The 21890-nt window shown below is 44.3% G+C and overlaps 3 protein-coding genes across 4 annotated transcripts; 1 reads left to right on the forward strand and 2 right to left on the reverse strand.

Moving 5' to 3' along the window:
• Positions 1 to 661: 661 nt before the first annotated feature.
• LOC101782298 (bifunctional phosphatase IMPL2, chloroplastic) lies at positions 662 to 5187 on the reverse strand. Its single transcript, XM_004967729.3, has 9 exons — positions 4705 to 5187; positions 3266 to 3344; positions 3080 to 3174; positions 2954 to 3003; positions 2501 to 2625; positions 2328 to 2394; positions 2154 to 2243; positions 1196 to 1307; positions 662 to 923 (listed from the first exon to the last, which is right to left on the reverse strand). The coding sequence occupies exons 1-9, from the start codon at positions 5030 to 5032 to the stop codon at positions 853 to 855; spliced, it is 1017 nt and encodes a 338-aa protein (XP_004967786.1). The 5' UTR covers positions 5033 to 5187; the 3' UTR covers positions 662 to 852.
• A 638-nt stretch (positions 5188 to 5825) lies between these two features.
• Positions 5826 to 7871, reverse strand: LOC101782702. 2 transcript variants are annotated; one of them, XM_004967730.3, is made up of 4 exons: positions 7688 to 7871; positions 7276 to 7478; positions 6956 to 7181; positions 5826 to 6191 (listed from the first exon to the last, which is right to left on the reverse strand). In XM_004967730.3, the coding sequence occupies exons 2-4, from the start codon at positions 7306 to 7308 to the stop codon at positions 6016 to 6018; spliced, it is 435 nt and encodes a 144-aa protein (XP_004967787.1). In that variant the 5' UTR covers positions 7309 to 7478; positions 7688 to 7871; the 3' UTR covers positions 5826 to 6015. The 2 variants fall into 2 exon arrangements, with proteins under 2 accessions (XP_004967787.1, XP_022682308.1); XM_022826573.1 differs by having other exon boundaries at positions 7276 to 7530.
• A 7651-nt stretch (positions 7872 to 15522) lies between these two features.
• Positions 15523 to 21567, forward strand: LOC101783125 (NAC domain-containing protein 74). The gene is made up of 5 exons (XM_004967731.4): positions 15523 to 15845; positions 17328 to 17505; positions 17915 to 18192; positions 18430 to 18834; positions 20357 to 21567. Exons 2-5 carry the CDS (start codon positions 17340 to 17342, stop codon positions 21074 to 21076), a joined length of 1569 nt encoding a protein of 522 aa, XP_004967788.1. The 5' UTR covers positions 15523 to 15845; positions 17328 to 17339; the 3' UTR covers positions 21077 to 21567.
• Positions 21568 to 21890: the final 323 nt, after the last annotated feature.

Genomic DNA, 21890 nt, shown 5'->3' on the forward strand with positions numbered 1-21890 from the left:
TCATCAATATTATCAACATCTAAGTTGCGTCGTCATTTCAAATGGGGTTCAAAAAGGAGAAATAAACGTCTAGGCGCCTATGCCAGCAGAGCAGACACACGATTAACCTACTACTCGTAACAAAAGCAAGCCAGGCCAGCAGAGCAGACACACGAGCGTGGGAAGAAGAATGGCTAGCGCCCATGACTGCAAGGTCTTGCACGTCCGAGTCCTGAGCCGGCGCCTCGTGATGGCCTCCGACACCTCCATCGATCCGCACGTTCTCACCGTCCCCAACCTCGATCTCCTCCCGCAAACACTGGTAGAGAACTCGGTATTAGTCCCGGTTGGTAGGATGCAAATCTCCCAAAAATTCATTCGGGATAAACCAACCGGAACAAAAGGAGAAGTCTTTTATCCCGGATCAGTCAACCGGGACTAAAGACCTCCTTTTATCCCGGTTGGTAATACCAACCAGGATATAGGTCATCATGCCAGGCGCTGAAAAAAAAATCCCGGGAGGACCCCCCCACATGCCACAAGTCACGCGATTTTTCTCCCCAAATCCAGGCAGCCAACATATGCCTTGGCTCGGTTCATAGTTCAAACCAGGGCTGGAAATTATCTAAGCTCGCAACTTGACCAGCGTGCAGCACCAAGATAAGCCGAGGCAACTAGGAAAGGAAGAAGCAACACGAAACAAGCTCTAGATTAAGCTTTCTCCAAGCACTCCACGGTGCAGCAGGATTGATTTATAGTTTACATCCATGCTGTGGATTATTAGAGCAAGGCCTGGATTGGGGGCAAGCATACAGGTGAAGCTTATTATTGGTTTTATCACCTGTAAATTGTAAGGATTGCATAAGCAGCAGGCTAGCGCCACTGCAGCGCATCAAGAGCCTGTTTGTGGACACGGGCATCTCCAGCTGCTACCACGTTGAAACCTGCAAAAAGAATCAACAACGCAGCATGAGACGAACTGAAGATTTGATGATCGAAAGCAGTAAGATGCACGATTGAAGTGACAATAGGGCAAGTATTTTGGCGTAACACATTTTGGCATACAGATTAATAATCCTATGGAACCACTGAAACGAGATCGAGATCAATGTTCACAGAAGACCACGGTGTTCTACGGTGGGATTGAGTCTGCGTAAAAAGGACCGAGTGATAACAAAAAAGAACTCCAATTTTAATGAGAGAATGAAGATTATACTTGTGGGCCGTGAGTCTGCCGTGACAGGCCAATAGAGCTTGCCACCCCTCCAATCAGTTATTGACCCTCCAGCTCCTTCAATGACAGGTACAAGGGAGAGGAAATCGTATGGCTGCACCAACACAATAAATTACCATAGTAAATAACTTTCATTCATACATGCAGTATATGTAAATTCTAAATTGGATGCTCCTTTTTAGTTGGTTCAGCAACACACAACAGCTAATGCATATGACATCACTTCCCCCCCCCCCCCCCCAAAAAAAAAAAAAGACTGTAATGACTATAGTCATGTAAAATCAAATACAACTTCAGAGAATTCTGAACTTCTGTTGTTTATCATGAATTAAGATATCTTTCTCATCACAGATATAATTTCAAATGATTAAACAACTATGATCCAGAAGTTCAGAGGGAATAGTTCTGGTGGTTATCTACATCCTACAGTTCTATAAAGCGATAACTAAATGCATAAGCATAACTATCCCCATGCTTACCTAGTACCCACCAACTATCAGCACCATAGAGATCCGAACAAAAGAGAAAGCGAACTTTCATCCTTGCTACACAAAAGGACTGCTAGTTATGCAGGATTTCTTAATTTGCTATGCACAAAACATCAATCCAGATATAATGAACAAAACACATTCGAAAATCAGATGCCCACTGGTTTTGAGTAAGCTTGAATGTTCTTAAGCTGACTTGAGCTTTCGTGATTTATGCATAGTTGCCAAGCCCATTCAAGCAAAAAGTTTAGCAAGTAATTCCATGTTGCTAACAAATAAAAAATAGCTCTCTCAAACTGACATGCAAACAATCTATATTAAAAACCGACTATATTTGCTTGATTTTGGTATGGTCCTTTTCGTTCAGCAGTCAGAAAAGCTAAAAAACAAGAAACTCTGTACTGAACACAAAATCTAACACCATATTCCTAACAACAAAATGGTTATCATACCTTCAAACCCGATTCAACAACAAGATCCACAAAACCAGAAGCCAGAAGAGCATAGGCATAGCAATCACAACCATAAAGTGGGACTTTCACCTGGAAATAGAGATGGCAAAATACATGTGAGTACTCTTGACGATTGGAGAAGTTCAATGAAGCATAGATATGTAACATCCATACCTTATCTCTTACACGAATGAATGCATCTTCAGCATCTCCTTCAAAGAGATGTGGGCTAGTCGTATATCTGTCCTACGCACAAACATTGAATGGTTATACTGTAATGCATTATTCAAGACTGTAAAGAGATGTGACCACATGGCATCTAAATGCTAAAACAATAATATACATACAAGTATACTTGTGCTAGTGAATTACAAGAGCGAACAGATATTTCTTGTCCATTCAAAGTTGTTTGTTTCCCATCCACTCCAATCCATCTTTCTCGCAAGATTGGCTGATCAATTACACCAATAACCTATGGAAAGGAAATAAAAAGTCAAGCCCAACTAATGAATTAGCAACATCAAATACCTCAATTAGAAAAGATGCCCACAAAAAGAGTGATTCAAGAAATTTGTCACAAGATATCTCATGATTAAAATAACTAATGATTCAGAAAAGTTTCACCGAAACACCATATAAAGTTAGTAATCATTGATATAACCAACAGAGTTGTTATATATACATATAATGCTACAATGTTTTATCATACTGATAAAGTATTAACTATAATTCTGCTTACTTAGTGATAAAAAAGAACTAGAAATAGTGAAATACCAAGGAAAACAAGAAAACTAGTGTACCGGCTTCCCGTTGTGCAGAAGTGCTATAAGCGTACCAAAAAGAGGCTTGCCTGTATACAATAAATTCACAGCCATTATAGTTAAGTTCCATTTAGTTTGATCAGTCATAATATCAAGATTCACTACCAGTTATGAAACTTTTCGTTCCATCTATAGGGTCCAAAACCCAAACATAATCAGCAGAATTCTCCACGCATCTCCAACCATTCTCCTCACCAAAACTGCATGATTCAAGTAAATGTTGTAATTGCATTGTTCAAGGTGCCTAAAAAGTGAACAGAGCATTGTAAACACAACTCAAGCAAAGCTCACATGGCATGTGTAGGGAAGCTCTTCAGTATAACTGACACCATTGCTTCTTCCGCTTCTCTATCTGCAATTGTAACAGGACCTGGACCATATTGAATAAATCAATAAGTTCAAAACCACAAAATCAGCAAATATCATTAACAGATTATAATTGCTTCAGTGCAAGTATCCTTCGACTTTATCCAATAATTCTACAGGGATAGTTGGTTTTAAGGCATCCAGAAGTTAGTCCAATTTAAAAAAATAATTTGTGTTTGACCAAATTAAATACAAGAGTAATTAATGAACTTTAATATTGGTGTAAAGACTTCGCATGACAAGCATGAGCTTCCTGTATATGTAACTTAGAAAGTTGAAAAGTAAATTGAGGATTGAATTTGCACCTGCCCAGCACATCAATACAAATCACATTGCTTAAGGAAGCATCTAAGCACTATGATCAAGTACTTATTGCTGCTGGTGTGTTCTTTCTATTGTTTCATAACAAATTTTTAAGAAACACATAGGTGCACACAGGTATCAATTGCAATGAGAGCTCAATACTTTCTTTGTTGATTTTGGAATGAGTTACACCAGATGATAATTTCTTGCAGAAAATGCATAGCATCACTACTTATTGTGCCCAATGGGGTCCAATGTTGTACTCGCATAATTGATGCTAGAAATAGAGTTAGACGAATGGAGAAAAAATGATTTTGCCAACACCTAAGTTGTGTATGGCATGGAGCACAAAATGATGAACCATGAATCCGTAGTTTTTACTCATTAGCACTGTATATGGGAAAGGTGGGGAGAAATAGCATAAGCCCAGCTGAGCTTGAGCATGAAGGTCTGAAAGCAGTTCAAAACTAAAGGCATGGGAAGGAGACGAGCTCAGATAAATCAGTTAGCTGGAGTGCGTGTCTGTATGAACCAAGCCCAACGTTCTGCATCCTAGTTCTAGTGGCCCAGTGCACATTGTGTACGGAATCACTGTCTGGATGAAGATAGAGGTAGCTGTATCAGTAGCTTATTTTCCTTTGACTATTTTCCTTTGAAATTTGAGCAATTTACAACCACATACCAAAGTTGTTATGCACTTGCAATTTTTTTTGCAAATGATATGCATAGGCCTATTGCAGTACGTCATTAACACCATTACTCCATTAGTCTAGTGCTTCAAGTGATTTCATACAACCCGAACTATAATTAGACGGACCACCATTCAGCTAAGTTTCAAATAATTGTCATCCCCTATTCCAATCAGCATTTGAATTGTGATCCCCTTCTAAAAATCATAGGATTTCAAACAAAGTATCCTCCTCTCACAACAGAAGACTCGTCACTGTATACTACTAAATGCTACTCTGACCCCAGCAACCAGCACAGTATCCCCTAAACCCCAGCAGGAAGCCGAACGAAATTACGACTGTGCTAATAATAGAGGAAAGCAAAGCACACACTATTGTCCTCCTTATCGATGATCTCGACCCGCTGGCGGAAGTACTTCCTGAGCACCTCCCCCGCCGCGTCCGCCGCCCGCTGCGCCACCTCCACCAGCTGCTCCGTTGCCACCTCCCCCACCGCCGCCGCTCCCGGGCCGCCCGCCCCAGCGGCGACCGAAGCCCTGACCGACCCCATCGGGGGGCGCCCGCGCGCGCGCACGACCGCGGACGGCGCGGACGAGGCGGCGGGGAGCCGGAGGAGGCGGGAGCGGGGGTTAGGGTTCGCGGAGGCGGGGCCGGGGAGGGGCGAGGCGGGCGGGAGGGTGGTGGAGGAAGAGGAGAGCATTGGGGACGAGGGGGGAGGCGGCGGGGGGGGTCGGGAGTGAAGATTTAAATGCCGGGCCGGTGGAGGATGACGCGCGGGGCACCGAGCACGAGCAGCGGCGCGGCGGCGAGGTGGTTGGGTTTTGTTGCGTTCCGGCCGAGCGCCGCCTGCCGCTTCCACTTCCAGTTGGGTTGTGATGATGAGCCCAGCGGGCCGTTAATTTTTTTTTCAAAAAGTTAGCAGGAGCGCTGCTATATGATGAGCGCAGCCCAGCTGGCCGTTAGTGCTGCCCAGTTTTGAGTCTTTCAGCTTTGGCTGCTTCAGCGATTACCACACTGTTCCTCTGTTCTAGTGGAGCATAAAATAATTTGGGTACACGTGTAGATTAGAGTACACGTGTGCTCTTAAAATAAAAAAATTTGGGTACATAAATGAGGAACGCTCTCAGAGATATGGATACGGGTGCATGAGTGGCAGTTCATATTGCCAATATGTGATATTGGAACCAGAGAAACAGGTAGAGAAGAGAGAGATGAGTGGTACTCCCCTCCCAAATTGTAAGTTATTTTAGCATTTCTTTTTATTATGTATCTAGGCACAAGTGTATATATAAGTGCATTTATAGAATTGTCAAAACAACCTACAATTTGAAACAGATGGAATACACAATATCTAACTGCGCATGAGCTCAGGCTGATTAAACTGCAAAACACCGGCTATCTTCCGGTTGCAATGCAGCAGCAGCAGCACGATGGCTGTTAGTACACTGATAAGTAATTCAGGTTGTACACTATCCACTACATCTACGTGGACATGTCAGCAATCAAATTCATTCCTTAAATAATCAGTAACTTCAGCTGTTTTTGTTTCTACAAACTCAAGCAAATAAGACACATTAGCCCTATACAAATACTTCTCCTAAAAGAAACTCCACCCAGAGCACATAAGACATAGTAAACGTCGACTACTTCTCCTAAAAACGAAATTCCAATTCCTCTTCTACTTCACTCAACTAAGCTTCCCTCCTCATTGAAACCATAGCCAAGGACATCATGCCCAGCTCTATAGACCGCCCCAGGAGGGTGCTTTATTCTCTCCGCAGACGCGTAGCAGTTATCACCGTCATAATAGTCTGGTGGGAATTTCCCATCTTTGAAGGTATGGTTGATTCTCCGGCCACCTGAAACAAAACAGTAGCATTTGTTTACCACTTTTAAAAACTGAATCAGAAAACTACCACAATCACTCATAGTTCAAGAATCCAATAAAAGTTCAAGTACATGGTGAGGTATTATGCTTGTGCAAGGATTTAAAAAAGATGCTATGACTTTCGATAATGAACATGCCGCTTACGCAATGTGTATACAACAAAATGCTTTATAATGCACACGACTTATAAATGATTTGGTTCACTATGTGGGATTGTATGTGCAGCGTGTGAGAATGGTATTTAGTTCATGTTTATACCTTCCAAACAAATCAAAAACTAATATCTACTCCAGCAGTCCACCTTATGATATTTGACCTCTTTTTTAGATAATGCATCATACTTCACTCATGACATAGTTTTCCTTACTATAAGTTGTCGTAATCCCTTTATTTTCAGTTTCATGTCATCGCTCACCAGATTAACAATTCTTGAAGAAATTGTACTCTTGAGAAGTTGTAAATGATCTTTTTGTGCAATGTAGTTCTATAAGTTGAAATTGTTAATCTTGAAACCAGCTCAAGCCTCGAAGGATATAGATTCTGTTTCATATCCACTAAACTATTCAATAGCAACACAAATTCCAATTGCAGCACTGTAAAATGTGCCAAAAGGCTACCCCTAGTAGTGCTAGTACACTTACTGTCATCTGCAAAACTGCAAATTAAATGATAATCTAGCTAAAGCTTGTGAGCCAACAAAAGAAGACATGAACATACAAAGGAAAAGGAGCTTACCTGCAGAGTTACCATCAACAATTTCACAGGCAGTAGCGACAAATCCACTGTTGCCGTCATCAACGTCATTAAACATACACAACTCAGCAAAGAAGGTCTTCTCCAAGCCTGTCTTCACGTCCAGAGCCATGAAGTTCATGTGCGTATGGTGAGGATCCTGCAGCCTATACTCGATGAAGCTGTAAACTTCGTTGAGGCGCACTTTTATAAACTGGTATTGCTCATCCTATGCGGGAAAAAAAAAAGAAACAATGGTTGCATATCACAAGTGGCGAAACAACTGAAACAGCCATGGATAGCAAGAAGGAACAAGTGCTCACTGGATGATTTTTGTTGTAGAGAACCAACGCCATGTTTGCTCTCTTCTTAAATAGCCGTCGAAAAACCGGAATCTGTTTTTCTATTGGCCATCCGAATGCATTCTCTATGTACTCCGCTTCTAGATCATCCACGCTCCCCCTCCTCGATTTCCTTTTCTACACGAGATCCAGTTGGTAACGCCCCGGAATCGACAGCAGGTTTGCTGCGTGAATGTTCGCAGATCATGTTAATCTTCTCCGGTTTTACCAATTCAACTACAGATGAGGGGCGCATGTCTCTTAGTTTTAAATTAAGCTAGCCTTTCGAACTGAACGGAAATCCAAGACCAACTCATCCTCACTGAAAAACGAAACTAATCCGCATATGGAAGGAAAATAGGGGAAGGGAAGAAGAGGTGTCTGGAGAGCTTACGCAGCACGATGCGCGCGCTCGATTGCTTCGCCGGCGCGCTTACTGCCCGATCGCGCCCGCTGTCCCCGCCGGCGCTTGCTCTCCTTGCGCACGCCGCCTCCCGCCGATGCGGCGGCGGTCCGCCTTCCCGGTGGCGCCGGGAGCCGGGGCCCGACCATCTCGAAGGAAAAGGAACTGATGCCGCAAGCGGAGGAAAGACGCGGTCGAGACTCGAGACCTGGACTCACTCAGGCGATTTGGGTGCGGGATCTGTGGGCCGTTCCCGCCCTATTCCCACCGTTTGGGCCACACACAATGCGGTTAGGGCTCGCCTTCGCGGGCTCGGCTCTAGAATCCAGCCAGAGTCGGGCTCGGCCCGCAAGGCCGCAAGTGGGGACGGAAATGCGGAGATCCAGAAATTATCCAACTCACCCTCACTGCTTGAGATTTTGAGATTGATGCAAACTCCAACCACAGCTGAGATCGGAGCTGAAGTGGAGAGCACTGTGAGCATGCATGGCTCTTGAGGTGGATCTGGACACGTGTCCCCATGTGTTTTGCTCCTTTGTAGGGTGGGAGGGAGGGGATCTTTTTGGATTTAAAACTTTGATCTCATTTTCTCTCAAACGTAAATTCTTTTTTATTCCATTTAAACTATTGTGTTCCTAAGAATTAATGTAACACAATTAAATCTAATATAGTTATGTTTTGTTGTATTTTTAAAAATCAACATTTTAGATGAACTATCTCAACATTTTTTAACTAAAAAAGTTGATGAACGTCAAAAAATGTTGCGAAAAAAATATTGGTGAATGTAAAAAAATTGAAGCGTATAAAAGAATTTTGGTGAGTGTAAAAAAACTAAATAAAAATGTTGGTACATATTTTGGTCAACGTAAATAATGTTAGTGGCAATTAAGACAAACTTTAAAAAATATTGATGGATATGATGATGGATATCTAAAAATATTGTACACGAGAGCAAGGCCAATAAGCTTGTCTAATAGACAAGCCATGTCATAGAGACAAGGTATAGAGACAAAGGCATACAACAATATAGCTATTCACATTTTCCAATACATCATTTTTATTTACTTTGGGGCCACTTGTCAGATTTTTCTAGTCAATCCTCAAGCCATCCTTATCTCTTTCTTCTCTGTACGGCTGTACCTCAACCTCATCTGCTCACGGATGCTTAATTATAAAATTCTCCTAATTAGTATCAAACATTCGATGTGACCGGTGTTAAACTTTAACACCCGGAACCAAACAGACCCACTCTCTCTTCCCTCTTTTCTCTCTCTTTCACCCGTGAAAATGGTAACTTATTGTATCCGTTCTTATGGGCTTTAAAGATACGCCACGGAAATAAGCTAGCTAATTTTGGTCGATCGAGTCCTGAATTTTGAGTTCACGAACAAGTTGAAGGCACGAAAGAGACACCCACCGGCCACCGCTATACAACAGGAGGCCAAAAGGGGAAAGAAAGAAAGAAAAGGTAGATATCACGACGCAATTTTAGGGCCCCAGCGGTGATATCCTAAGATGCCACGAAACCCACAGCCATGAGATCGAACTAAAAATCGAAGGGAAAGAAAAAGGCAAGAAGTTCAGATAAAGTCAACTTGGTTATGATAGCCATGTCGGAAAAGATGAGCCTGTTCGCTTCAGCTTATCAGCCACCGAACAGTATTTTTCTCTCATAACAAATCAGCCGTTTCAGCTTTTCATCCGGCTTATAAGTGCAGCCGAACAACCTCATGGTCGCTTATTGCATCTACTTTAATACTTAGGGTCTGTTTGGATCCAAGGGCTAAATTTTAGCTCTGCACTTTTAGCCCAAAATTTAGCTCTTGGGATCCAAACAGGTAGGCAAAAAGTGTAGAATAGCTAAAAATTGGACTTGCTAAAGGTGTTAAAAGTAGTTCTCCTCTCCACTTTTTTCCAGGTTACCCCTTCTCTCTCCTCCCTCTCTCTCCGCCGGCCATAAATGAGGGGATAATGGAGTCATTTCCCACCAAAGGTGTTAAAGTTTAACACATTAGCACTCTATTTGAGAGTGTTAAAACTTTAACACTTGTTAAATTTTAACACAGGGTATCCAAACAGGCCCTTAACACCCCATCCATGTGTTTATGAAAAATAGGGTGTTAAACTTTAACACCCCACTTTTAACACAAGTGTTTCCAAACAGGACCTTATAAAAGGAAGGAAAAATATAAGGAGATCGGGACACAATGCACGTCATTCACTAGTAGAGGAGGTCTAGAGAGACAGCCGAACAAAAAGGACCGCCCTTTTTGCTGATCTGGAAAAAAAGGCAGTAGCCGATAACGGCAAACCGTACCGGATGAGAAGAGGAAACGCAAGCGGATAGCAGTCAGCTTCACTGCTTCAGCTCGACGTCGATCGGATTCGCTGGCATGGCAGGACGGCACCCTCCGGGAAGCTTCCTTGCCCGCCGTACGACCGTACCGCGAGATGAGCAGCTGCGGAAGCCGAAAGGGAAGACGCTGGCGGGTGATGCATGGCGGTTGGCGACTTGGTGAGACGCCGGCGCACGCAAGGCCTGGTCGGAACCGTCGTGTGTAAAGCAAGGGAAGAAGCGGTCTAACGTACGTGCCATGTGCCATTTGCGACGTGCCGGGAAGAAAGCGATAGTCGAGTGTTCGCATGCGTTGCGTTCAACTTCGAAATTCGAATGGTGCTGACAGTTTCTGCTGCGAGTCATCAGTCAGGTAGAGAGAAGCAAGGCTGAGGAATCCGTGTTGGCGGCTTTCTCTGGCCTTTCCATGGCCTCCTTCCTTTGCACAAGATGCCGGCCATCTTCGTCACGATGCCTCCCGTCCCGTCGAGCCCCTAGCGCAAGGGTGGACACCAATCCACGGCTGTGTGAAAACCATGGCATTGGCACAGGTACGATATCTAAAGAAACTAGCTACGAGAATCACAGAGCAAGAAAAATCTTGATGAAAAGCAAGCTGGGAAAAAAAAAGCAAAAGCAGAACCAGGAGTGCCAAATAAGTCAAATGGCTTATCACAAGCAGAGTGAAAGCTGCATATGCTTGCTGAGATGCTGAAAAGTTGCCAGAAAGTTCAAATAAACATGCTCTTAGTCAGGTCGAGAAAAACTAGCTGGACACTTATTTCATTTACTTCATCAATTATTAAAAAGAAAAAGCATAAAAAGACCGGGAAACAATGCACATTGTCAATAGTCCCTTTCTCTGTCTAGAGAGCAGATCAGCCGAACAAACAGGACCGCCCTTTTTGCTGATCTGGGTAAAAAATAAAAGGCAGGAGCCGATGTTAACGGCAAACCGTACCGGACGAAGAAGAGGAAAGGCCGGAGGAGCAGGACTCTCAGAGTCTCAACTGTCAGCTTGACGTCGATCGGATATTCGGATTCGCCGGCAGGACGCCTCCTTCCGGGAAGTTTCCCCTTGCCCGCCGTACCGCGAGAGCAGCAGGCCTGAACACGTCGACGCGGACGCTGGCTTTGGCTTGTTTTCGGGTGCGGCTAGCTGGAGCGGCGGGTTATGGCGAGACGCCGGCGCACGCAAGGGCGCGTCGGAACCGTCGGGGGTAAGCAAGGGATCGGATCGGCATCGGCCTCCTGTGGAGCGAACGTGACTGCTGTTCGTGCGACAGGCTTGGTGAATGCAGTTTCTAACGCAGGGTTGTTTGGTTCCTCCCCCTAAACTTTAGCTCCCGTCACATCGAATGTTTAGATACTAATTAGAAGTATTAAACGTAGACTATTTACAAAACCCATTACATAAGTGGAGGCTAAACGGCGAGACGAATCTATTAAGCCTAATTAGTTCATGATTTGATAATGTGTTGCTACAGTAAACATTTGCTAATGATGAATTAATTAGGCTTAATAGATTCGTCTCGTCGTTTAGCCTCTATATGTGCAATTAGTTTTATAATTAACTTATATTTAATTCTCCTAATTAGCCTTCGAATATTCGATGTGACACAGACTAAACTTTAGCTCGAGAAACCAAACACCTCCGTAGTAGTCTAACGTAGTGCGATTTGCAATCGCGATGTGTGCTGGGAATTTAAGAAAGCCACGACGGTTGCTCGTTCACACGTGTTGCGTTCAACCTCGAATGGTGCTGACGAGTTTTGCTGCGAGTCGGCATGCAGACCATCGTCACGAGATGATGAAATGAGAAGGCAGCGGGAAATCCAGCGGAGCTAAAGGGGATGTTTGGATCCTGAAGTTAAAATTTAGTCCATGTCACATCGGATGCTAATTCGGATGCTAATTAGGAGGACTAAACATGATCTAATTACAAAACTAATTGCAGAACCTCTAGGCTAAATCACGAGACGAATCTATTAAACCTAATTAATCCATCATTAGCGAATGTTTACTGTAGCATCATATTGTCAAATCATGGACTAATTAGGTTTAATAGATTCGTCTCGCGATTTAGCCTAGGGGTTGTGAAATTAGTTTTGTAATTAGCCTATGTTTAATACTCCTAATTAGTGTCCAAACATTCGATGTGACAGGAGCTAAAATTTAGCCCGGGGATCAAACACCCCATCTTTATACTCTGCAAAGTTCAGTTCACATGACATCTTTAAACATACTCATCCGGAACTCTCTCTTTCTCTCGATCGTCTCTCCTATGCATATCAGAGGCTGGCGGCAAAGCCAACCGAGATGGCCGCCGGGATCAGCTCTACTAAATGATGGTGTCAGACTTCCTTAGCTTAGCGATAAACAGTGACTTAGCAGAGGAGTTGCAAAATTCCGCCGAGGTTAGCCGACCCTGATAACAAGGGTTGGCTCGCCACTTGCGCCCCCGCTCCCCACCCCGCCACCTTGCCCTCATCGGCCCCGAGCCCGCCACCACCACCGGGCCGTCCTACCGCCCAAGCTTTCTTCTAACGTCGTCGGATTCCGATGAACCCATGAATCCAAATCTCAAACCCTGAACATTAACCTCACCGGCGTCGGGGAAGACGAGCTCCTCTGCTGCGGCGGCGGTGGTCCACGCGCTTGCAAGAAATCGGGTTTGAGGAGCCTCCCCAACACTCAAGTTTCGATAACTTTCCCCACCTGAAAAGAAATGGTACAGAGTATACGGGAAGCTACAGAATCATAGAGCCGGAAAATTAAGGAAAATCAACTGAAAAAGGAAAAACGGAATCAATAATGCCATGTCAAATGGCTTATCATAGCCAGAGATTGCGAAAGCTAAAAACTAGCTCAAAAGAGAAACCAAATACAAAGAAGAAAACATATCGACATCACTATACCATTTCATGGAGTTAAAAAAGGACTACACCTTTCTTCTTACCCTGAAAAACAAAACATCAGGATGGACGGCCGGACCAACGGGGCAAAAGGGGAGAGAGCACCTGCCTCCACGTTGGATTCGGTGTTGACTAGCTTCTTCAGGATCTAACAGCAACCAGTTCGGGAAAAAAAAAAGGAAACAAAAAAGAAGAAGAAGATGAAGACAGCAACCGCGGGCCCATTTTTCCACGCCCAGCAATCGCCTCTTTCCAGGTGGTTTCCTTGAACGGTGATGTTGATTGCAGAGATCGCAGAGGACCTGGTCGATTTTTTTTGTTTTTGAGCTTTTTTTTTAAGATTCTTACAAATACATCCTTAGCGGAACCAATTCCAAAAATGGACCCTTAGCTTAGTGTGCAACAAACTACGCTCTAGTTCAGCTGGTTAGGACGTGTGCTTCTTATCCCAAATACCGTACACTCCTCGGAATAATTAGACTTGTTTCGTTCGAAACGCCATGCGGCATGGGGTAAACTGCTCGGCGCCAAACTTGGCGCCAAGATCCATGGCGCCAAGCCACCGCCACGTCGACATCCACGCCAGCAGCCGCGCATGGACCTTGGCGCTAGGATGGTTGGCGCCGAGACGTGTAAGCTTGGTGCCAGTGTTGATGGCGCCAAGCTAAGGGTCCATTTTTAAAATTGACGTATTCGTGAGAATTGACTGAAATAAAAAAAAAAGTCGGAGAGGACCTGATGCTCTCCGACTCTCCGCAGAGGGAGCACCGAGCGCGCACGGCCGCCCGCCCGCGTCGGAGTCTTGGAGACGTCGAGGGTAAGCAACGGAACGGTCGGGCGTACGCGGCCTCTCTCTCCGGCTTTGCTCCCGGTGGGCCGGACCAGGGCGTGCCAGCCGTTCGCGCGACAGGCTGTACGTAGTTCCGTTCCCGTTCCAGTCTCACGTTGGACGGAGTCTACGTGCCACTGCTAGCTGTGCCACAGCTGGCGCACAAGAAAACCGGTTACCTACGGACGGCATGACAAGAGAGCGACCGCAGTGTTTGTTTGAATGTTTGATACGGGCTTATCGAATGCAGCGTGGCCTTTCGAAAAAGAATGCAGCGTGATAGGTTCTTACCCAGTGGCTGTTCATCGTACTTCATACAACGGTTAATCAAACACAGAGCGTGATGAAATCGTGAGAGGTTCCATACTAAGCGTATCAAAACAGTAATTCTTTTTGCCCGTTTCTTATATGTTGTTGTCAAAATTATTTATTCTGCATTGTATATATATACTTATAATAAAACGTATATTCAGATAAATTTCGGAATAATCTTAATCTCAACTACTCCCGGTTAAATGTAGTCTAGATTTTGGATAATTCGATTGTGCACAAATCAAGGCATGCTTTCTTTCTTGACTAGAAAAGATCCTGATTATCTAGATCCAGCTGCGGTGTTCCTCCCTCTCCCATCAGCTGGCCGGCCATGCCCAACGCCACCGAGGATTCATCCTGCTGCTGTCGCCGACCTCCGATCCACCCGTACCACAGCGGCGGCTATGGCCCCTAGGATCCTCACTTCTCTTTGCCGCACAGATTGGTGTTTCAAACCTTGCATCCTCGCCGCTTCGACCACCACACGGTAGTCACATCTATGCTACAGACTTCAGCCGAAAGGTATAGCTAGGCTCCATTCTCCGTTAGTGCTACTCTAGCTACAGGATTAAGAAAACATCCCAGTACCCTCAACAAATACTCTATTTATGAAATTATATTATGCGAAAATGACATATACGTACACATTTGTATACAGGAGGCTGATGTATGTAATAACAAGTTCAGGAATTGGTAGACTAATTGGAACCCTCCCCTGATATTTCTTATCTCACACCCGCGCATTTGCGCAGTTCCCACTAATTTGTACTGTGTGTGACGGCCAGCGAGTCGATGGACCATAACAAATTGACAAAGGCCACCGGTCCAACACAACACAGGGGTACTTAGGCAAGTTTGACCAAGTTGGTAAGTGTTTGGTTGGATAACTAATCTTTAGCAAGATTTTTTAGACTCCACATATCATAGAGACAAAAAGTATAACAAGATTCCTTTTACCACGGTAAAATGTGACTTCAAATTTCTTTGCCACAATTTTTGTGATTTGCCGCACTTTTTTTTAATAGCTTACCGCACTTACCAACATCCCTACAGTCGCTCATCTCAGCGACTGGTGAGCCAAAAGTCCAGCCGCCCCTGGCAGCAGCACCAGCACGAGCACCGAGGGCGGAGCCCAGTCGCTCAGCTACAAGGCTTGCTCCACAAGACAAGAAGTCAAAGTCACCGGAGGGCGCCGAGCTCCCCCACCTGGCAGCGAGGCAGCAGCGGCACCTGCCAGCTGGTGGAACCAGATGCGACGGGATCCGTGGGCCCGCAGCGGGGGGCCACGGCCACGCCCCCACGGCACCTCCCCGCCGTCCGATCCCGCTGGCTCCGCGACGGACGGCTCCGGGGCCAGGACGCCCGCGTTAAGCAAACGACCCGGCCCCCGCGTCCCCGGCGCGTAGTTAAAAACGCGGGTGGGCGCAGCAGCGCCCGTCGCTTCCTTCGCTGTTTCGTCCGCGTCGCCCGCCAATCGGCAGTCGCCTCGCCCCCGTCTTCTCCTCCCCAATCCCGTCCCGTTTCCCCTGCTACTGGCTACCGTGCTGAGCTGTGACATGCCCTCCACTCCCCTGTCCCCAGCAGCAGGCCAGCAGCAGCAGCAGCCTTGACTCGTTCGCCGTTCGCTCTGGGTGTGGTTGCCCGTCTCGAGCTCTCCGCCGTCCTCCTCCCCGGCCGCCGCCGGCGGAGGCGTCCTCGTGGTGCCGCGGGGCGCCGGTCGGGCCCGATCGGCCTCGGGGCCTCCGGGGCTCCCGAGAGGTGAGCTCTTCCCCGTCCTCGCCTTGATTTATCTGTTCCTCTGGTGCTTGTGGGGGTGCGGTACGTGCGGTGCGTTTGTTTGTGCTGGGGTTCCTCTGCTCTAGGCGTCCGTGGAGATGGGGGAGCTGGTTTGGGGCTACTGCGCGGCGCTCGCGTTGCCGCCGTCGTGCTGGATTTCGGGTGGGAGCGGTGGGGCTTGGGGGCGTGATTCGTTCCGTTAGGGTTCGTCAAATCTCGTCGGCCGGTTAAGGTTTGGGCAGCCCGATCATACGGCGACGCGTTTTCCGTCAACCGGAAGATCATTTCGGAGTGGCTTTTGTGGGTTTCGGTTCTGATTGGCGCGGAGGTCAACGGCCGGAGTTTTTTCTTCGGTGCGAAATCACGGGTCCAGGGTCCTGGCCTCTGCTCCGCGGGTTGTGCCACCAATTGGGGACTCTCTGGACTCGGGTTCCTCACGATCGTGTCCTTCTCTGCGATCGTTGTTCTTTGTCGCCGTGACAATGGGTAGGCTATTAGGTGTATGCTTGCTTGTCTATTTGTCTTTTGTTGCAACTTGCATTCCGGCAGTGGGAAGGAGTAGGAGAGCTCTGCTTGGACCGTGGTAGCTGTGGATTTTGAGATCCTCTTGTGAATTCGTAAAATATTTACAGTTAATATGGGTTCTGGATAATTGCTGTCACTAGCATGATCGGAGTCTCTGATACTTGCGGGATCAGAAATTTACCGAAACAATTAGATGATGACGTTATTCCGATTCATCTCTAGAGACTAGAGAGAGCAAATTATGTTTATATATCCTGGCTATAGGCAACAGATTGTTAGTGGGTACACGCATTTCAGCAGGCCTCAGAGGGTCAGACTTCCTTTCAGGATTTAGCGATTTATTGCTGATGATGGCCCAGGCATAAGGACATCTGTCAAGTATGATAAAGAAAACACACACTTTAGATGGAAAATATTGTTGACAGAGAAAAATGGATCTGTTAGCTCCTTTGGAATAGATTTTTGGCCTCTTCTACCCTTTAAGTATTTTTTTTTGTGATACCACGTGTAGAAAATGCTTCTGTGTGTCAACACAATGCAGTTGGTCCTTCTGTGGAGCTTCTATTGTGCAATTATCTTTATTCTTTGATTAGATGTACTGGTGGATTTTATTCCACTTGCAAAATTTTCCTCAAATATAAAGTAATAAAGGGCAAAAGAGGGAAGCAAATGAATCTGTCGTGCTTTTCTGCTCTAATGCTGAAGACTTTTCTGCGTTGTGTTGAGAACAAAATCCTCAAGAACTTCTTTTACATGAAGAGCTGATGAGATCTGATATATATTTTGCCTTTGTAATCATGGTTTCTAATGGAAATCATTCGACAGATAAATATATATTATGCCTTTGTATGCATGATTGCTTACATAAATCATTTGAAAGTTCATTCTTTTGAATTATTATGGTTCTGATCATGCTTGTGCTTGTGTTCATTAATGCAGATATATTGTAAAATGGAAGCCCTACGTAATATGAAACTGCCCCCAGGATTTGGATTCTATCCTTCGGATACTGAACTTGTTGGTCACTATCTGAAGAGAAAAATACATGGCCAGAAAATCGAACATGATCTTATACCAGAGGTGGATATATACAAGCATGAACCATGGGATTTACCTGGTAGGTTGACCATGCTTCAATAGTTTTTAGCTGGGTCCACAGAACTTTGGATATTTTTTATCAAAAAATTGTTAATTGTCTGTATCAATTTGTTCTAGATGTGGTATCTCCTTTTCTTAAAAAAAAAGAATCCTCTGAAGTCACACAAGTCATAATGCCTTAGTGAATCATAGACAAGAAATATTTTTTAATCAATTTTATCCCTGATCAACTTTTTTTTGTTGTATATTAATTTGACTGCTTTCCATCTATATCAACTTTATCTAGATATTCTTTAGATCTGTGGAAGTGTGGATGGAGTTTTCTGCTATTTGCATCACTTATCAATTCACTTTTAAGTGTTTTTTTCTCAATGCACAGCTGAGTTCTTCATATTTCCTGATCTTCTGAGTTCTGATGGTATCTGCAGCAAAGTGCAATTTTCCAATCGAGGACAACAAGTGGCATTTCTTTGCCTCTCGTGATAGGAAGTACCCTACTGGTTCTAGGTCAAACAGGGCAACAGTCGCTGGTTACTGGAAATCAACTGGGAAGGACCGAGCCATAAAGCTGAACAAAAAAACTCTAGGAACAAAGAAGACTTTAGTTTTTCATGAAGGCCGGCCTCCCTCTGGCAGACGCACTGAGTGGATTATGCATGAGTACTACATAGATGAGAAGGAATGTCAAGTCAGCCCTGATATGAAGGTATTAGACTGCTGGTTGTAATTACATGTTCTGAGTAATAAATGAGATTTCAGAAAATGATATTTCGAGTATATATATTAGATTTTGTTTTTTTGGATTTACATGTTATAGGACTTAATGCGCAATGTGCCTTCAATCCATCTTGCAGTCAACTTGCTTGGTTACAAGTGATTATCCTATATTTCATTGCCTAAGGTTGTGGTCCAGCATGCTAATGAAGTGTTTCTTGTTCTTCAGGATGCCTTTGTTCTCTGTCGTGTTACTAAAAGAAATGACTGGGCATTGGATAATGATAATGAGGTGGGCAATGGTAATGAGGTGGGCAACATGAACCCTCATCCTCATCCTCAACAACCCAATGGTGCTGCTACATTAGTTGTCAGTGCTGTAAAGCCAGAAGATACTGCTGACTCAGTCATCTGTGCAGAAGAACCGAATCATGTTGCTACACCAGTTGGCAGTGCTCAACTATCAAATGATGTTGCTATTGCAGGTATTACTGCTGATACAGCATCTCCAAACAGCAGTAATGAACTGGAAGCATGGCTGGAAGAACTGTTGGACCATTCACCCTCATTTAACCCTATACCTGATACTGGTTCTGCCCTCCCATCTCTGACTGAACAACATGCTGAATCATCGGTAAGTTTCTTGATGCTTGCAATAGTTCTAGATTTTTTAGAGTAAGTAGTTATACATGTTCCTCAAGTAGTAAAATAGATTTGGGTCCCTAAACTTAGTGTGCCACTCAAGGTCCAAATCACCCTAATCAGTGCATAACTGTCTATATGGGACACCAACATAGCCATCTCGCTTCCATTCTCTCCTCCGCTGTCGACCAAGCCACCTCCGCTCCTTCCCCACGCTCAGCCACCACCATTTCCATGTTCTACTACATGATTACATGTTGATTGTAGAGGTTTGGACCTCGAGTTGCACATAGGAAGTTTAGGGACCTAGGTCTGCTTTTTAATACTTCAGGGACTTAAGTGATACCACAAGAAAAGTGTGTGGATCACTGGTGTATTTTACTTTAAATAATTGAACCTTTTCCATTACGAGGGTTTAGGGCATCTTGTTCCCCTTTTGAGCAAAGTGATAATGCGGGGACAAAAGCTGCTAAATGAGTCACAAGCCAACATTTTGCTCTATGTCTAACAGACTTATTCTAGAATAGATTTTCCTTTTGAAACTATAAGGTAGGCACACCCACAAGACCCATGCACTCAGAAGCAAATGAGGTGACTGATAAACCTGCAACTTCATGGAACATGGGCATATGTTTCCTCACCAAGGTGCACTTGTGCCTGTACTGTATAGTGGTAGGCATTGGAGCATTGTGTTTTACCACCTCACTAAGAGGCTATTTTTGTGTGCTGAGTAGTAGAAGATGGTGGTCACTGGGCAAGATTTGCATAAAATACTTCTGCCATGGGAATGAATACTGGAAAAGTGTGCTGACATGTGGGTATCGATTAGTCACTTCCATGTAACAATGTTTTTTAACCCGAGTTACACCAGGCCCTACTTTGTCTTGGTACTAACCTGCTAATTGGCTAATTGCAAGTTTATGATCAGTGATTGACTAATAAGAGAGTAGGGATACCGAGATCTAGCATGTTGCAACATGGTGCCCAAAATTTTGACTGGTTTTTGCTAGATGATACAGTATAAGCTTAGCATAACATTGCTGTTTTTTTCCTTTGGAAAACTCGAAAGTATAATAAAATAATAATTCATAAAAAATTCAAAATAATGCATCCGTGTGCAAAACACATCAATGGTGAATCTCAGCCAGATCACTGCAAGCTGTTCATAACATGTTGGGTAGTCAATAACCTCATGCTAATATTTAAAAGTCAATAACCTCATGCTAATATGTAAAACTTAAGTGTTCAAGTTGCTTTTAGTTTGTTTGATCTTCTGAGATTTCTGGATACTTCATCACTGGGTAACTAAACTTTGACCTAGAATTAGTACTTCTTTTTTCTTAGTACCACGAAAATTCTTTTTGTAAATTGTCAAGTGCTTTTTTCATGTATTGACCGTGATTTACGGTATTTTGACTCGGTTTTTTTTATCCACTGCTTTCAGAAATGATGGCTGTTTGTACTAGTCCAAAATTTTCTCACCCCTTGCATTTGTTTCCCTGCAAAATTTGCAGAATCCTGGTTCTGTGGTTCCTAAGATTGGACCAGACCATGCCAGCCCAATGAATGATGGGACAGATGCCACAGACTACCTATTCCCTGAGGATCTTCCTGAGGATCTTTACAGTATGTTGTATCCTGGTAATGATGACTTCAGTAATAGTATATTGGTTGAGCCAGCTGGCCATGCAGCCACCAACCAGACTTACTGCTTGATGGGGGGAAGTCCCTTTGCTCTTCCAAACAACTCTGAGGAAGGAATTCCAAAGGATGGATTGCAGTTAGACCAGGAAAATAACAACCCGAATCTGTCGAATGGAAACAGTGACACTGGAATTATAATACGAGGGCATAGGGCAACAGCATCTTCTGCTAACATTTCACCAGGATTTGGCAGGATTAAAATGCAGGTTGGAATTAATAAGATGGTTTCAAGTAATTCTGAATCCATCAACCAGACTATGAAGTTTGCAGATAACAGTGGTCGTCGTCTTGATCTCACGACTAGTGTTGAGTGCCAGAAGAAACATGCAAATGATGCCACTTCTGTCAAGCAGTCTGATGCAACCAAGCCAATTGAAGGTCATGGCAATCAAGGATATCTCAGGGGCATAAGGAATGGATTCAGATGTTCATCAGCTGGATTCAATGTACACATACTTTTCGCCATTTTCTTGATTGGAGTTGCTGCTGCTGTAGCACTGCATTACCACCGCTCAGGTGCCAGCCTATAACATTGAATCAGCGGACATCAGTATGCTTAGTTTTAGCTGTAGAGGTCAGTGGCATCAGGTTGAGCGATTATATACCAGTACGACGTTTGGAATGGCAGTAGCATCTTCCCATCTTCATTCTTTCAGTAGTTTGTCGGCTTTGCTTACTTGCATTGAACTGGAATAGTAATCGAGTTCCTCAGCTTATGTCATCGGGGTTGCTAGCCTTCTTGGTACATTGGTGAAACCACTGATCCCAGCTGCCTCCACCGGTTTTTATGGTGCTGTACATATGAAGTTCTTTCTTTTTGGTCACCTAGCTACTACTATGACTCTCTGAGTGCCTTCCAGAAAAGAGAAAAAAAAGGAGGAAAAGAAAAAAGAAAAAAAATGTAACTTTGGCAGTTACTGTTATCCTGAGATTTGTAAACGTGAACATGCTTATAAATGACATAGTGGATCACGATATTATCACACTAGAAACGACTGCATTGCATTGTTTGCATTGTGCTCTTTTTTTCTCTCCTTTTGATCGGTGCATTGTGCTCTTTGATTGCAGTATCTGGGTGATTTTCATTCTGTTGGTCTCTCACTGGACTACAGGATCATACTAGTAATTCATTCCAATTCTGTTGTCTCTGAGTTTGGCAACTGCTTCAGAACTTTCTAGGCTGTATATGTATCATATGCGCTATTTTCTGATTCCAATATAGCCTATTGCAGCTGCCTGCTTGCGTGCTAGAACTACAAGCTAAGCTATATTGGATACATGGTGTTCGTTTAAAAATAAGATAGGGTTGATATCGTGTAAAGATCTCGGGATGTCAGATACTTG

The sequence above is a fragment of the Setaria italica genome, chromosome V (genome assembly GCF_000263155.2).
Source record: "Setaria italica strain Yugu1 chromosome V, Setaria_italica_v2.0, whole genome shotgun sequence".
Classification (NCBI taxonomy): domain Eukaryota; kingdom Viridiplantae; phylum Streptophyta; class Magnoliopsida; order Poales; family Poaceae; genus Setaria; species Setaria italica.